Source organism: Sycon ciliatum, chromosome 8 (assembly GCF_964019385.1).
Source record: "Sycon ciliatum chromosome 8, ocSycCili1.1, whole genome shotgun sequence".
In the NCBI taxonomy this organism is placed as follows: domain Eukaryota; kingdom Metazoa; phylum Porifera; class Calcarea; order Leucosolenida; family Sycettidae; genus Sycon; species Sycon ciliatum.
The window spans coordinates 11968318-11985790 of NC_088650.1; the positions used below are offsets into that span (position 1 = coordinate 11968318).

At 45.7% G+C, this 17473-nt stretch overlaps 2 protein-coding genes across 3 annotated transcripts in view; both read right to left on the reverse strand.

Moving 5' to 3' along the window:
• Window positions 1–1614: 1614 nt before the first annotated feature.
• Window positions 1615–9668, reverse strand: LOC135823442 (sushi, von Willebrand factor type A, EGF and pentraxin domain-containing protein 1-like). The gene is made up of 7 exons (XM_065336293.1): window positions 9207–9668; window positions 8634–8725; window positions 6775–7077; window positions 6339–6530; window positions 5198–5374; window positions 4246–4422; window positions 1615–2358 (listed from the first exon to the last, which is right to left on the reverse strand). The coding sequence occupies exons 2-7, from the start codon at window positions 8713–8715 to the stop codon at window positions 2057–2059; spliced, it is 1233 nt and encodes a 410-aa protein (XP_065192365.1). The 5' UTR covers window positions 8716–8725; window positions 9207–9668; the 3' UTR covers window positions 1615–2056.
• Window positions 9669–13394: 3726 nt separating this feature from the next.
• The window catches only part of LOC135823443 (H(+)/Cl(-) exchange transporter 7-like), a 28502-nt gene continuing 24423 nt past the window's right edge, over window positions 13395–17473 (reverse strand). For both annotated transcript variants that reach the window (XM_065336294.1, XM_065336296.1), the window contains exons 27-29: window positions 16838–16911; window positions 15930–16004; window positions 13395–14085 (exon numbers count right to left, since the gene is read on the reverse strand). In XM_065336294.1, coding sequence (XP_065192366.1) covers window positions 13902–14085; window positions 15930–16004; window positions 16838–16911 — 333 coding nt within the window. In that variant the 3' untranslated portion in view covers window positions 13395–13901. The remainder of the gene's footprint in view (window positions 14086–15929; window positions 16005–16837; window positions 16912–17473) is intronic.

A 17473-nucleotide genomic window follows, 5' to 3' on the forward strand; every position in this document is an offset into this window, starting at 1 on the left:
TCGAATGAGGTTGTGGAGTTTCGAGGAGCTTCGTTTTTCTGAAGAGACCAATAAGGCCACCTCTTCAGAAAACGAAACTCCTCGAAAAGTCAAAGAGTGACAATTCGAACGCGCCCTTATAATACTTTGACTACATTGTCTATATAATTATTATATAGACAATGTAGTCAAAGTATCATTAGTATTGGATTGAGGGTAATTTAGGGGAATCAGGAAAGAGGAAAACTTCGAGCATTACCCGCTCTCTAAAGGGAGAAAATGGCGAGGCACACGTGAAGAGAACAAGAGACGTAACTCAATCTCCACCGGGGTAAGGTGGTTAGCCAAATCACTCTGGTGCATCTTGAAGCAACACGCCCCCGGTATTTTTCCCCGGCGGCGAAATCTCACCTTGTTTCACACTCGACCGAATACATGTACATGGCGGCTATTGCATGAACTGTTACTTGTCCTGCGTGTTGCATGGTATGAGGGCGTAATGTCGCTTGCGCCAAGCAAGCAATGTCTTCCTTTCTAGCATGTGGGCCAAATTTGCCCTGAGGCTCCGATCTCACGTGATCAAAAAAGATAGTATTATGATAATATGATACATAATCAAATCAATTATTCACAAAACGAACCCTCAAGTGCTTAGTACAGTGCAGGTATATCCATGCCAGTGCAACAGGTGCAGCCGACAGCGGGTGACCAGCTGCTGTCCACTTCATCATCCATCTTTATCTGTGTATCTGCTCCCATCGTGCCTGTGTTGCCTTGAGTATACAAGTACAAGTAAAATTGTGTACGTACAACCAGGACAGGTTTGAATTCAGTGTGTGGCTGTTGATAGCTATTACAATGATCTCATCTACCAACTTCACATTTTTTTATAGTTTAAAGCACACGGTCCTACTGATGATGTGGGGCAACAGTAAAGTGGGACATAAAAAAAAAAAGTTAATTATCGTGTCCGTTCCCGAAGGGAACTCACAACGGCCGCTAACACCCGATAAACCCTAGCGGCAGATGCAGCGCCTAACGGTGGGGGTGAGTGGGCAAGTCTCACAACCACTGGCACAAGTGCCGAAAACGACCCCATTAGCTGCATCCATGTACCCCTTGTGCCTGGCCACAAGTTCCCAGTTGACTGTGGGTAGCAGCATGGCTGGAAAAACCGCTCCCAGTGGACATACGACTAGGACAAACAGACAAAAGGGGCAGGAGATGCAAAACTGGCAAGGCAGGTGAGGCATGCATGCTTGTCTCAACCAAGGACTTGGAAATACCGGTATTGTTTACGATTCCCGGTCCCAAATACTAGTAACGGATATTTTGGCCATGGCCGTTCTCAACTGTTCTAGTGCATGCGGTTGTATTGCGCTCATCTCGGCGATGTAGCAGGGAGAGGTGTTTAGGTCATCTCCGCACAGAGAAATTCGATTGCGGAGATTAACAGTTCAATTGATCGCAACTTCGCTTTGTGGATGGAAACAGATGACCTGTTACCACGGCGGTTATCTGCGGGTACACACGATTCTACATTGCTGTGGCTCGCTCTTTGATTTTAACCCCACTCACTGTGCAGTTCCAGACCTGCGAGTGCGACTACTGGGATGATGAACTGATACAGGGTGATGAACTGATACAAAGGATCGCATTTCATTAGAATTCTTTCATACATGTACATGTACATAGCCATTGCACGAAACGTGGCCACAGCATGATTTGGCAGCGCACAAAAAAACCAGCAATCCTGATGGTTCGTGGACATCTGGTATAAAAACTCTGATCAGCAATATTAAGCCATGAGAAAGGAATGCTGTGGGCGAATCCAGGGGAGGGGAGGGCTTTTGGGGGAGGGGGACCCTAGGTCTATTGGAAACATGCACCTTTGGATCCAAACTGATTGTTCTCCTGATTTGCGATGATATCAGCAATGGACAAATAGCATACATGTAGGGTAAGCCACAAGAGTAAGAAAAAGGCTTTCACACAAACTACAAGCTGAAGAGCAACGTCAAAGGAAGTATGCCTATGCAGCGATTGACCAAATTGGCATGATTGAACACGTTAAAATTTAGTACAGCGCAGGCAATGGCCTGTCTGCCATTGATGAAGGCAGGACCTCGTAAGTGGGCACTGCCTGAGACGTGACAGCTGCTTCATAGGCTGGGCTTTGCGTCATCGTTTTCATTATGACTGGGGGAGGTTCTACCATTGGTAACTCATTTTTCGACTTCTCCATGCTCTGCTTGGTTTCACATCTACGCCGCTTGTGTATCAGTATGGCTATGGCACACGCCAAGCCAGTGATCAAGACACCAATAATCACGCCGACTCCGCCAGCAGTGTAGTCAATCCTTGACTGCGTCGTCAACCCTGCACGGAGTATGGATTGTCAAAAAAGGATGAACGAATTGACTACGTGAGTGGGCAAGCAACAACGTCCACTCAATGTTTGAATATTCAAAAATCATACTCTGCTGGTTGCATTGCTAGCGTTCCAAACAGCAGAAAGAGTTCATCGATCAGGCCAATACTCATACATCTATTGCAGATCAGCCTACTAGCATGTGAGGATTAGGAAGGGAGTAGACTTCAATTTTTTACAAGCCGTGTACCTTGTAAACTCGTTAAAATCAATATCACCCTGCATGTGCAGGCTGATGCCTTCATAAAAGGTAAATGCTTTTCTCTGTTCCTGTGGGAAATCACGACGGCCGCTTGCACCGTGAAATATAGCGGAGATGCAGCGGAGGCGAGGGGGATCAGCCTCACAACCACTGGATCGTGTAAACCCCATTAGCTGCATCCATGCACCCATTGTGGCTGGCCACACGGTCCCAGTTCACTATGGGTAGCAGCGCCGCTGGAAAGCCCACTCCCAGGCAGGACTGGAACCATGTACCACTCGTATGTCAATCATGGTCTCTCTCTCTCTCTCTCTCTCTCCATTCCTGCACACCTGATGAGCCGTCTTTATCTATACAGCGAAACGATCGTCGTGTGAAACTGCTGCTTGTTACCGCTGCTTATTGTCCTTCTAAATAATTATCATAGTCGAAGTACAGTGCTGTTTTACTGAGGCGTTCGGTTTTTTCATGATTCTTGTTCGCATAGCTTCCCCTTTTATTGATCTTCGCATTTTTGAGCCACACAAGTTGTGTGGAATGTTGCTTTGCGTACTTGAATCGTGGTTTGACCGTATTGTCCAATGGTCTTGCCAGTATCGTCATCGACATGCATGAACATCCACCAACGTCCTTCACAGCTGAGACTTTCAGTTCGTGCTTATCTTGGTTGCGCTCACCTTCTCCTCCTTATGTTATTTTCTATAACTTAGAACCTTCCAAGTTGGAAGGCTGTTGGAGTGCGCATCCAAGATGTGCTAGAGCTGTTAGCCAGTTAGTTGTAGAACGTCAGTACCGTCGGTCAGTGTCGTGCAATGTTATCGCATGAGCTGATTGTTTAGTAACTGGTGGTGTTAGTGGACAATAGCGTAACTTGTAGTTCCTTGGTCCTTTCTCTTGTGTATAAATTGAAACGAACGAAAACAATTCTGTCGTAACAACCTGGTGACATATATGTAGGTACAAGTAGATGCATAATGTACAGTTGCGTTCTTTGAATTCCGACCCAGAGTGCACATTTGGCGACCGCATTTTGCACGGCCCTTGGCGCCCTGGTAGTGGCACGAATGCGGCTGGACGTACACATGTTCAAATACAATGATGTAATCAAAACTGGTACAGGGCGCCAGTTTTGCACCTTGGGTCGGATTTCAGTGAGCGCAACTGTAGGTGATGTCGGTGGCACGCTCCTTCCCATCACTTCGCACAACACGGGACAATTTGTAAAATAATAAATAATAATATTCGCAGGATCCGCGTCGGCATCGCTTGAATGTTCAGAAACACACAAATTAGCCTTCGCATCCCCAGGCCACACTGTCTTCCTGTCAATATTGTAATGCGATTAATAGTATAAGTGACGCGGACATTACGAAATGATGAATGAGAATACATGTATCAAAAATTGATACGATTTTTCCCTGATGATAGTCTCAAGAAAATCGATTAGGAACATCAATTTTTGATACATGTATTCTCATTCATCATTTCGTAATGTCCGCTTCACTTATACTATTAATCGCATTAATAAAGTTATTGTCTCCTCGTCGCCTTTTCAATATTGTAATGTTATAATTATAAGGAAGCTTCGCCAGTAGTGCACTACTATACGGGATAACTAACTTGTCAGACTTACGTGAGCACGTAGGCAATGCCGACCAGGTTTGATTAGCCTGGCAAGTTGCAATATTGGCTCCTATTGACACGTATCCTTCCATGCAGCTGATGAATATGAAAGTACCCGGGAGAACTAGGGATTGACTGCTAGCTTGCACATTGCCATTTGGAATAGTGGGAATCTTGCATGTGATGTCTGCGTGAGAACACATAACGTGTAACAAACAACAGATCTGGAAGCGATTTCCCTCCAAGTAACATTTCAACAGCCAGCCCAAGTACATTACACATTGTACATTGTACATGATAGAGATATTGAAGTGATGACGTACACACTATAGTAGTATTTTTCTATGCCCATATAAATACTTTTACATGTAGATTGAGTACTTTTACATGTACAGTACATGTACGTTGCATTGTTATCTAGCCCTTCCTAACTTTTCCGATGTGCTGCTGTAGTAAATCCTTGTTTCTTTGTTACTCCTCTTACAGAAATTCTCTGTAGTTCAGTACGTGCACGAAAGGCAAGTATAATATTCAATAGAGAGGTTAAGATGCACGTTATTTCCGAAGTGACGCGCAATTTCACGTCAATTTTGGCGTAAAACTCCAAATTTCGACGTGAGCAGCAGGTCACTCGCGTTGACTTTTCGACGTGTGAGAAAATAACGCGAGCTGAACTTTCGCGTCACGTCAGAAATAACGTGCATCTTAACCTCTCTAATAGCGGGCACAAACAGATTGTGGTGAGATGTTCATGCAATACCAAACAACTTCCCCACACTTCCTCTCGTCCGTATCTATTGCTACGAAAGTGGAAACCTTCATAACAATAATTATGTCATAATATTATAGAAGTTTAGCACTGGTACAGCCACTGCTACAAGGCAAGGCTCAGCAACTCCAGTAATTCCAGGGATCGAATACTATTGTAAAGGCGGATCACCAGATCACCTTCCGATTCGTACCTGCGCAAGTTGGTGTGCTACCAGACCATTGCGTATCTGCTTGGCAAAATGTAGTATTCTGTCCAACCAAATGGAATCCCAAATTGCATGAGTACGTGCGAGTCGATAGGTAATGCATTCCTCCTGGAGACACGGTACCATTGACTGGTGCAGGCAGTGCGCCTTGGCATTGTATTGCTGTAAATGGACAGAATCAGGTCCACAAGGTTCTAAGCAACCATTACATTAGTGCAATCGCATAATTATTATAATTATATAATCATAGACTCTGTGAGTGTTTGTGTGTGTGTCACGCTCCGTACTGTAAAAGCTAGTAGAAAATTCCGTCGCTTTCTTTGCCGTCGGCAATGGGCACGTTCAAGGTGTGTGTGTGTGTGCGCGCGCGCGCGTGAGAGAAAAAGAGAGTGAGGTGGGGGGGGGGGGGATGAAAGCACGTACAAAATGAGTGAGGAGAGAGAGAGAGAGAGAGAGAGAGAGAGAGAGAGAGAGAGAGAGAGAGAGAGAGAGAGAGAGAGAGAGAGAGAGAGAGAGAGACAGTGAGAATGGGGGGGGGGGGGAAATAAACGCAAGTATTTGTGAGTTTCACTCTACGGGGTACAGTCCGTATCGCCTATAAGGTTGGCGGCTATAGTAATATACCGGATATAGTGATCAATTTCTCTAATTCATTTTCATTTGCCATAACTAAGTATACACAGTTATCGCGTATAGTAATAATCGTCTATAGTAATATATCGCCTATAGTGATCAAATTCATAATTTCAAAAGACGTTTATTACACTATTTTTGCATCGGTTATAGTGATTGATGTGAAATCAAGCGATGTCAGAGGAGAACAGGGTGTTACTTCTTCGTGAAGAACTTGTCCAGTGAGTGTTGTTTGGTGAGTTTTGCTTGTACAAGTTGCCAAAATATGCCTCCATCATGAGGAAATCCTGATTTTGTGTGTCAGGAGCTACAGCCAGCTACATGACATTGTACATGTATGTAGTGCGTATGTGCACGGCGCGCTGAGTCGTTTGACACCCCACTCGCATACATTGCATGCAGTATCGGTCATAGTAATATATCGCTTATAGTGATAAAATGCTCAAAATCAAACACCAACGCTATAGGCGATACTGACTGTACATGAACTTACAGGAGCAGAATTTCCCGTCTGTTAGCAGCCACATGCCAAGCGTATCGCAGTCAGCATAGTTCCTGTAGCCGCTGAACCTGTACCCAGGCGCACATGTGTAGTACGCCACTGATGGGAATCTCAGTCCGGACGGATACGTCACAATCGCATTGGCTAGCGTCAGGTTTGCAGGGCATTTGGGGCTTGTAGACTCTGGAAAACAATAAAATATGTATGAACAAAATATCTCAACGTGTTCCTACGGTGAAGTTGTCAGATCGAGCACTAATAGAACAAGTAGATGTATTGAGGGCTGGCTGCCACCTGATTTTGTTTGCATATGACCAGCTCTCTCTCTCCCCCTTTATGTTCCAGTTGCGTGCACCACATGGCTTTTAGTAAAAATAAAAATAAAACTTCGCAAAAGTGTCGATGCAAGGCCGAATAGTCTACTTACGAGGGCTGGCTGCCACCAGATTTTGTTTGCATATGACCAGCGCTGTTGGTGGGCAAGGGCTAGCTGGCGGGTAGCAGGATACACCTCCATTGCCTGTCGACGTATACACTGTTGTATTACCAATCTGAGAGTAGATATGCGCCAGGTAGTTACCGAAGCACGCTGTAGATGTATCCGACGAATTGACCAGAGTATAGCGATTTGACTGGGTACAGATATTGTCAGCCTCGGCCATCAAAGTAGATCTCCATGTGCTTGAGCTGATATAGTACAGTCCAGAAGCGGTATTGCAGTTGAAGTGAACTGAACCGTATGGGAAGAGCACATACATGTACATGACGTCTTAATTGCAAAGTTTTCCATCCAGAGAAGTACAGTAAAACCTGGTTTAAACGACCACCCCACGGTGCAAGGAGAAGCGGTCGTTAAAGCCAGGTTGTCTTTAGAACCAGGTCCCACAGTGTCTGTGTAGAACTGTCCGTGCATGGAAAAACGGTCGCTAAGAGCAGGTGCTCGCTAAAACGAGAGGTCGCTTACACCAGGTTTTACTGTAATCCAAATACAGTTCGGAACAGTCTCGTTGTTTGATTCAGCCATACTGGACCCCTCCACCACACTCCATTATTCACCCCAGTGTCTGGAGATAATTATGTGGATTTTGTAGAAAAAAACTTCAGCCCAACTCGGCCGCTATTGGTGCACCCCCATATGGCTCTATTCGTTGCTTTGTCATTTGTTTAGCATCTCTGCGTGAAAAGTAGACGTACATGTACATATTGATAGGTTTGAGGGCATGAAGGAATGGTACAGTTATGATTGTAAAGTCTAGAAAAGTGGATGCTACTAAAGCCTCTTGTACGTAGGCATATGCGGATAATGCCGGCAGAAAAATTGGCAGAATTCGGTACTTTTTCTGGTAAGTTTCATGCATGTTTGGTATGTGGATAAAGAAATGGAGCAGAATTCGAGGAATTGCCCGCCATAAGGTTTGTATGGTTCTGCCAATTTCACTGCTTTCCGATCAGAATCTACCACTTTTTCGAGCATTATCCGCACACCCCTATTTGTACGGGCAAAAGAAATACTTAGATTGTAAAATCAATAGTGATAAATAAACACCAAAGCAAAAACGCAAAGGAAAGTGCACGCAGAGTACAATTTCATTGATCCGTCTGACCAGCAAGGGTAGTTAGAGCACTAATACCACTACACTGAAGTTCCATTTTGGGTACTGGTACTGTGCGACATGTTTCGATAGGAGTAGATTTATCTGTAAAGCTGGTGCCACGTGAAGTGCCTAAATTTACCCTGATAAGAATTTGTCAAATTGTGCTTATTTTCTGCCGCCATTATAATAATGACACTGCTCGATTGTTTAGTAGTAGTAACTGGTGGTGTTAGTGGACATTATAGCATAACTTGTAGTGGCTTGGTCCTTTTTCTTTACTATTTAATAATGAACACTCTGCAACTTTAAAAGTCTAACAGCGTTCACTTCAATACTCAACTTATTCTTTTGCTCACTGAGCAATACAATCTTTCCATTTTCTTTCTTCTGTTTTCTTTTTCAATTTAATCCTCCCTACCCAATATCCCTTTGGTGCGTCCATGGAGCTATGAAGCCGAGACCTCTGGTCGTCGGAGCTTAATGGGCCCCACCACCACACTCCATTATTCACCCCAGTGTCTGGAGATATGTGGATTTTGTAGAAAAAAATAGGATGACCCAAAGACTGACCCCATATCGTGGGTTATCCGCCAAGAGCTAGCTGCACAGACTTAGCGTCCACGGTATAGTCTGTCCAGGCTAATGTCGTATCTTTTGGGGAAATTCCAGGATTTTGGGCCTCCCAACTTACAGGCATAGTCATACCGCTGAGCGTAAACTTGCACTATTGCCGTCAATACGGTACAGAGACGAAAGTACGTGCTCCATGCCATTGCAAACAACCTGTCACATACACGTACACAGGACAGAGCATATACATGCACACGAACACTGATAAACAATGTGGTTGTACAAGGGTTTGTAAGTGAATTGAACGTAATCGTGAACCTAACCCAGGCAATTTTATTGCCTATGATAATTATACTGGCGAGGGATGAGATGAGATGAAAGAGAATGAAAATATAAACCTACACCCCGGGGCTCGTTTGGACTGCAAAAGCCCGTGATAGGAGTGGTGAGTCGCACTCAACATTATCTCCTGTATTCACTCAATTCATTCATTCACATTTTTCTTGACGGATTCTCCAAAAGTAAACGGATACTTTTGAGGGAGTTTCCAGGATGAGGGGATGGGGGGAAATGGTGGTGAAGAGAGACGGAGGAACCACATGCACGCAATATAGTTACTGTTGTTATACGCGTACAGTACAACTTTTATTCCCCCATCCCGCCCCACCTCACCACTGCACACCCGCTATCTTACTGTGTGCGTTCAGCCTGCTTGAGCTCCAGCAAATGGCGGACGTTCCAGACCGGTTCGTACTGGTGTAGCGCTATGGATGGCAAGGCATGGAGCTACGTAGCACGTAGTCGCTTCAGTCGGGGTGCGTTTCAGAATTGTTATAAAATAGTTCTATTGATCAATGGGTCCACCCCACTAAGCCTGTGTCGTATACTTCCAGAAAGGACGCTAGAGCGATCTGAGCGTCCACGTGATGATTACACTGCTAAGCCCTAAGTAAATTAGTTAGGTCCGAACTACCTTGATTTACTTCTCAGTGGAAAATCTGGCAATCCGCAAGGTCCAGCGCTGCACAGCCCACACCGAACGTGAAATACAATACTTGGATCAAGATACACTGTATCGCCAACTGTACAACTTTCCTGGCCCACTGAATAGTATGCCCGTGCGCCACATCGAAGCCGGTTCAGATCACTGGATCTAAACGCTTCGATGTGGCACTCACGTGTAAAGCAGGCGAGTGAAACGACCATGTGCTCGACATTGCGTTGGTCGCCCAGTGTCTGTCTGCACTGATGCCAGGAGCTAATTAATCTATTGTCCCGGTCTCCACGTTTACTTGTCATGTCACCCATCCTCGCAATGACCACTGGATTTATACAATCCGTCGCTGTCTGTCATGACAATGACATGGGGTCGCCAAGGCTTCGATACTGCTGGCCATAGACACAACAGGACATTCCAGACGATGCACTGTCAACGTAATACTGGACATGTGACAGGCGTATGGTCGTGCTCCGGATTTAGAATGATGGGAGGTGGGGCTCCTACTTTTTTAACGCTTGAATTTTGCATTATGCGTTACCTGGTTACCCGTGTGTGGATACCCTGATGCCGTCAATCCTTTTTCTGCACCTTGTCCTCACCCACTTACTGAGGTGTGGTGAGCCCATAAGTGGGATCATTTTCAATTCCACCCAGAGTTTTGGGGATTTCAGGGGGTGTCGGCCGTTGGGCGGTTCAATAGCCAATTGAGTCATCTTTCCAAGATTCCTTTTGAGTCTCTCTCCCCTCTCCCGGGGAGACCCACGTGACCAGTTTTGGCAATGAGCAACAAGTACAAGTGTGTGTGTGTGTGTATGTGTGTGTGTGTGTGTATGTGTGTGTGTGTGTGTGTGTGTATATGTGTGTGTGTGTGTGTGTGTGTGTGTGTGTGCTGCCCAGAATCAAATTGGCCGCTATTTTTCACACGCTACACGCAGCGTGCAAGGAAATTGGGACCCTACCGTATTTCCCCGTGAGTTAGTACGTACTAACTTTCGAACTTAGCAGCCACATGTCATGAGTGTACTATCTTTCGGGGAGTACTTTTTTATCGGGGGTAAATGACACGCAGTGGGAAGCCTGCGCAACTCTAGTGTCCGTGCATAATTATGATGTATGTACTGTACGGTGAGTTCCCTTCGGGAACGGACACGATAATTTACTTACTTTTACTTACTGTACGGTGTCTGTACATGTAGGACGGGTACGAACTTACTATCTTTCGGGGGAAACTGTCTTTCGGGGTGATAACCTCGGCAGTGGAAAGTGTATTTTTTATAGGGGGTACTAGACCAGGCAGGCACAGTGGGTTGGTCAAAGACCATGATTGAGATACGAGAGGTACCTGGTTCAAGTCCTGCCTGGGAGCGGTTTTTCCAGCCGTGCTGCTACCCACAGTCAACTGGGAACTTGTGGCCAGGCACAAGGGGTACATGGATGCAGCTAATGGGGTCGTTTTCGGCACTTGTGCCAGTGGTTGTGAGACTTGCCCACTCACCCCCACCGTTAGGCGCTGCATCTGCCGCTAGGGTTTATCGGGTGTTAGCGGCCGTCGTGAGTTCCCTTCGGGAACGGATACGATAATTTACTTTTACTTTTTTTTTACTAAGTCATTCGGGAGAACAAACTTACGGGGAAATACGGTAGTTGAAAAAAATAAAAATGGTACCCTAAAAAAAAGAAAAAGGAGGTACTGACAAACACAACAGACTAACAAGATAGACATTAACTGAACAGGGCTGCAATGCAAAGGCACTGGTGGCGATGAGGTGCTGCAGGCTCCACTGACCGATGGTAGTATGGAGCGTACGATGAAGAATTGATCAGAAGTGAGAGAGAAAGATTGAGATACTGATACAGACAGAGGTAGATACTATGTATGTTGTTGGTTGACAGCATGTACCAAGGTGGAGGACCACCGTGTTCGGAAACAGTGACCTTTCTACGCGGGCCTCCAACTGGTTACATGCTCTCCACCAATAACATGTTTCAACAAAACAAGGTTACGGACTCCAAAGGGTTAATATAAGGTAGATACTAGTAAGAAATAGAGGTTGCGACTTCAGCTTTGCTCCCACGCTGGAGTCAGTCAAGTGTCAAATCGTCGGCGGAATAGCGCGAGCTCCAGTGTGGGAGCAAACCCATTCCTAGATGCTAGTAGAGAAAAATATTGGTTGAGAGATTCTGCTGCATGAAGCTCCCATGAAGTGAGAAGGACAGGGTAAAAAACTTCGGCCAGTACTGTCTTTACTTCGTCTTGGGGGTTTGACATAGGGAAGTTGCTACACTGGGGTGTGAGTCCGCCTCTCGGCACCGGGAGTACAGCTCGATCAACTGGTCTCTAGTGTGTGAAGAGGACCCACACCTTGACCTGGTGAGGTAAGATTATTCTCAGCTCCAAAGAAGCCATTCTGAAATGTATACCCCTCTACTGCAGAGCTTGGCTGGTGAGCTTATCAGGTTATCTAGTGGTAATAATCTACTCACCTCCCGCCGCTTTGGGAACTGCATGTGCGCTTTAGATCTTTGCAGGGGAAAACTCAGTCTAGCTGAGTCTCAAGTGACACCTTTTTTGTGGGATCACTATTAAATAACCAAGGGTGAGAAACATTGGTGAGAAACATGAACATGTCGTTTCACCGTGCTGTGTGACGCAAGCGAGATCGGGCGAGAAGTCCGCCATGTGCTTGCGACTCGTAGGGGTCGGCGGATTCTGCTAGGAAAATCTGCCGATTCTGCTTTTCTTTCTGCTCGCATAATTCTGCTCATTCGTCTTCTTCTCTTGTATGTTATACCCACTGATAATATAATTATTTAAACTCGGATACTGAGCCAGTAATAAATGTAAAAAAGAGAAGAAACACACTCGTTCTGTTTCTTCTCTTTTTTTACGATAATATATTTCCATACAAGTACATTTCTGCCGAGACTGATGAAGGCAACCTAGTAAAGACAAGCTTGGAGATATGTTGCCAGGTTGGTAGCTTCACCTGCCACTTCCACAAATGAAGCTGAGTGTGGTCACATCTTCGGAAAATGCAAAAATATGAAAGAAGCTCTTTGTTCAGCTGTCCGTCATTGTCGAGCAAGGTCGGCTATTATCAGAATGTTCTCATCGTTCCAAATCAACCAGTACTAACCTGAACCTAAACCGCCGTAGGTTGGGTCCTGTCAGTTCAGCAGCATGATCCTTTGCATTACGTTATTTTTACCCACCTGGCGAACGAAGTGCTGCTACCGAGCTTATTTTTCCTTGGTTCTCCCTTTTCATGTGTTACTGATGAATTGATGGTTGCATAATTCATTAATTTTATTGCATATCACTGCTGCAATTCGATTTTTCAATACAAGTCTGTCCCTCCAGGAATTCGCGATTCCACGGATGCAACAAATTTCGCGATTTTGGCCCAAACCCGCGATTTTCAGCAAAATCCGTGATTTCCCGCGTTTTTTGTTGTTTTCTGCACTATATCTCACATGTTTCATGCACTTTTCACACAGTGCTTTCCATGATCCTGTAGGTTATTTGCACAGTATGACTAGTACTACTCCGGAGTAGATATACGATGCAACAAATTTCGTGATTTGGCCCAAATCCGCAATTTTCTGCAAATAATTCCGCGAATTCCTGGCAAGTTCTGCATCATTCCGCACTTTTCGTCGCATTTTTTGTTGTTTTCTGCCGCAATTTCTTGCGCAAGTTTTCGAGAGTTTTTTCCGCAAATTCCCGCAGGGACAGACAAGTGAAATAGAAACAAAATTTATACCCCCCCCCCCCCCCCACACACACACACATACACACACACACCACCACGCCCACCAGCAGCCAGCTGTCAGGCCACTGATGCAGTTTAGCAACTAGCCAGCCCCATTTCAAACGGTGGGCCAAATTGTATGCCTCAAAAATCAGGCAAAATTCTTGAACTTAGAAACATTTTAGTAAAATTCGAATGTGGCTAAATACTATTATCGGCATTATAATGCGCCTTTCAATAATATAAGTTCTCCATAGAATCTAAGAGGAATCTTTTCTGCCAGCAAGCAGGTCTCCAGCTGATGATGTGAGGCAGATATCGCCTGATGATGTGAGGCAGATATCGCCTGATGAGGACAGAATAACATGCTGCATGTGCATGTAAGTGAAGCTTGGCAAATATAGGACACTGCTGGAATATGGCTTGTGGTAATCATTTGGCTTTCTGTGTTCATGAACAGGACATTTGGCAACTGCCATTACAACATCATTTTTGCACCAAAATTTGATAAAAAAAGGTAAATGGGGAGCATGTGTTATCTAAACTAGGCTTGACAAATTTAAAGAGGGTGTTTACACTTCACAAAGTAATTCTAGCAAACCCGGCTGCAGACCTATTTATAGACAGAATCACCAAATCAATTTTCACCCTCCAACAAGGGTGAGCTGAGTTGAGTTGACTTCTCCCCGCCATTGCTATCTCCAGCGTAGGCCAGACTTGCCTCAACGTCTGGACTCTCGTGGAATTTGCCGGCTCCACCGTCGTGTTCGTGCTTGTTCTTCTTGTCCTTGCTGTGGTGCAGCGCGTGCTCAACGTCCTTCCTGTGTGCAGCAAGGGCAATGAGACACACAGGGATTAGAGTTCCCACACAGACAACGACACAGACAGGCAAACAGACAGACACAAACACATACCCACACGCATGCACACATATGCACACACACACACACACACACACACACACACACACACACACACACACACACACACACACACACACACACACACACACACACACACACACACACACACACACACACACACACACACACACACACACACACACACACACACACACACACACACACACACACACACACACACACACCATTTGGACCATTTGACGCCCATCGCCGGAGGCGATGATAGCGATGCTACAGCAGAAGCCATAGCAGCTTGTGCTGGGATTGCACCACTCAACAGCTTGCAAGGCTGAAGAATTGACCGCCACTATTCAACCTGGTCTACACCACACAGCTATGAAGTGGCTTTTTCTGGCCAGTGAATCCCTACTTTTTGGTCTTTTTTCATTTTTTCACGCACACATATCACACCACATACTCCGGCATGCACTGGCTGCACACACACGCACGCACACACACACACACACACACACACACACACACACACACACACACACACACACACACACACACACACACGCACGCATAACGCTACATACATGCACAAAGTTGCATCCATGAACAGGGAAGGTATTTTCTTACAGCTCATAGTCTGTAGTGTCATCAATACTGGATTTCTAAGAACACTAGGTGATATTGAAACAAGTACAGTGAAACCTGTCCAGGCCACCACCTGTCCTACAAGACCACCGCAACCAGAATCAAGGGATGCTATTTCCAGTCAAACGACCCTGGATACGGAGACCACCTGGTAACAAAGACCACACTTTGAAGGTCCCTTGAGCGGTCGTCTTACACAGGTTTCACTGTACATTCTTAGCACAATAATTTGCTGCTCCCATCTGCTGCCGTACTGGTTGTAGCTCTATTTTCTGCTAAAGGAAGCTGGTTTATTTTCTTGGCTGATGTATCCTAGGTAGTCGTAGGTAAATTTTGGAGAAATTGTTTCAGCCAAACGAATCGGTGCTTGTTGGGTGTGGATTGGCTTTGTTTATTGCGATAACATAATATGAAGAATTTATTTATGGAGCACACCACAAACTGAAAACCACCCAGGAAGTGTTTCGGAAATACTGACACAGATGTGTAGCATGCAATGTCAGCACCAAAGTGACTAAAAACAACTGAGAAGCAGTGGGCACAATGCTACCCCTGGTACAGGACGATATAGATACGAGCTCGTACACACACACACACACACACACACACACACACACACACACACGCACGCACGCACGCACGCACGCACGCACGCACGCACGCACGCACGCACGCACACACACACACACACACACACACACGTGTGCACACACAATACGGCAATGGCCAATATCTCACGGGCCTCTACTCGAGTGGAGCACAGCCTTGGATGCAGGGCATTTGTGAGCAGCACAATACAAGGAGTCCACATTTTCACTGACCACATCCTAGTATATCTAGTACAGTCAACTTGGCTAATAACGACTGTGGGTATAACGACTGCGGGTATAACGACTGCGGGTATAACGACTGCGGGTATAACGACTGCGGGTATAACGACTGCGGGTATAACGACAATTCGCGAATAACGACAGAATTTCCATGCCCAGAGCAAAGTCCCATCTAACTGTAATACATAATTATAATGATACTTCGGGTATAAGGACACTTCCCGAATAACGACACTGTTCTGATGCCCCGCTTTGAGTGTCGTTATACGCAAAGTTGACTGTACACTACAATAGTTCTTTTGCTCAACCCACCGTGTGATGAGACCATGCAGGTGATAGTTACGATCCACCACCATCAGATGACGTACACCCATGGCACGGAACAGACTGAAGAGGGCAAAAGGAACACAGTCCAAAGCCAGAGAGGATACCAGTTAAGAAAGGGCAGGGCTGCCGGAACCGGTCCGGTTGGTCTGGTTATCTCCCGACCAACCTTTGGGCACCAAGACATGTTTACTGCTGAGGAGGGCATGTGTATCCACCATATCGATACACAAACTGTATGAAAGGCCACAATACTACTGGACCAATCCAAAACTGCTTGCGGACCTGAAAGTGAATACTTGACTCGTTGTGAGATGTCCATCACAGGGCCGGCGCCACTGGTACGGCCGGTACGGCCATGGCCGTACCAACTTCTCAAAAAGTCGGTCAACGTGGAACGTCCAAAACCGGGGAGAAACAGTCTCGATGTATGATTTTGTACAGGGAGTCGCCCAGAGTGCAGGATTTGCCATCTAAATTCCAAAATTTTCTGGGGGAGGACCCCACCCCCCCGTAAAGATGGCCCTTCGGTCGCACCGCTCCGCGGAAGCTGCCTATGGCCCTGCATCAGTGCCGAATTTAAGTTCATTCAATGTAGACAGGTGGAGTCACAACTGTCCTGACAGCGCATAAAGTTCTGGCTGCTGCGTTTCAATGCAATCCTATGAAAGACAGAGGAACAACGATTGTTATCTCCACGATCATATCCCGCTGCTTGTCAGGAGAGTACGACTATTGTCATAACATTCTGGATTGTAGTTGAGAGTGGGTACACACCTGTTGGAGAGAAACCTCATCCAGGGGAACTGCTTTATTCGTGTGGTATTCATCACTCACAACGTGAGAGAACTTATGTGTAAGTAGAAATGGGAGATTCCTAGGAGAAACACACTCACTGGAATGTCTTGGGAAAGGTGGTGTCAGTGATAACTGTCGACGGAGTTTCGTTCATGACCCGACCAATGTCCACCTGGAAAAGGAAAAAAAACAAAAAACAAGATGGTCATCTTCAAGCTGAGGTTAGTGGAGATTAGGCCCAAAGTTGAAATGTACACACAGACAGACATAGACACGTACACACAGAATATACCCACACTACACACAGAGCAAGAATTCGCACACGCTCGCACGTCAGCACGCATGCTTGCATGCCCGCACACCGGGACACACACAGACACAGACACACACAGACACACGCACACACAGCCACACACAGACACACACACTTAGACACACATGCGCACACATGCACACACACACACACACACACACACACACACACACACACACACACACACACACACACACACACACACACACACTTAGACACACATGCATGTGCACACAGGCACAAAAGTCACCACAAATCCATGAAGATTGAATAAGGTTTGCTCCGTTTTGTGAATGTGATTCCAGAGATTTTTGGATATCTTCTCCATGCAACATCTCATTTCGCCAGGAAGTGCACTTGCCCCGTTTTCTCGTGGCAAGGCTCCTTACAATTATGAAATATTCAACAAAATTGAGACTCT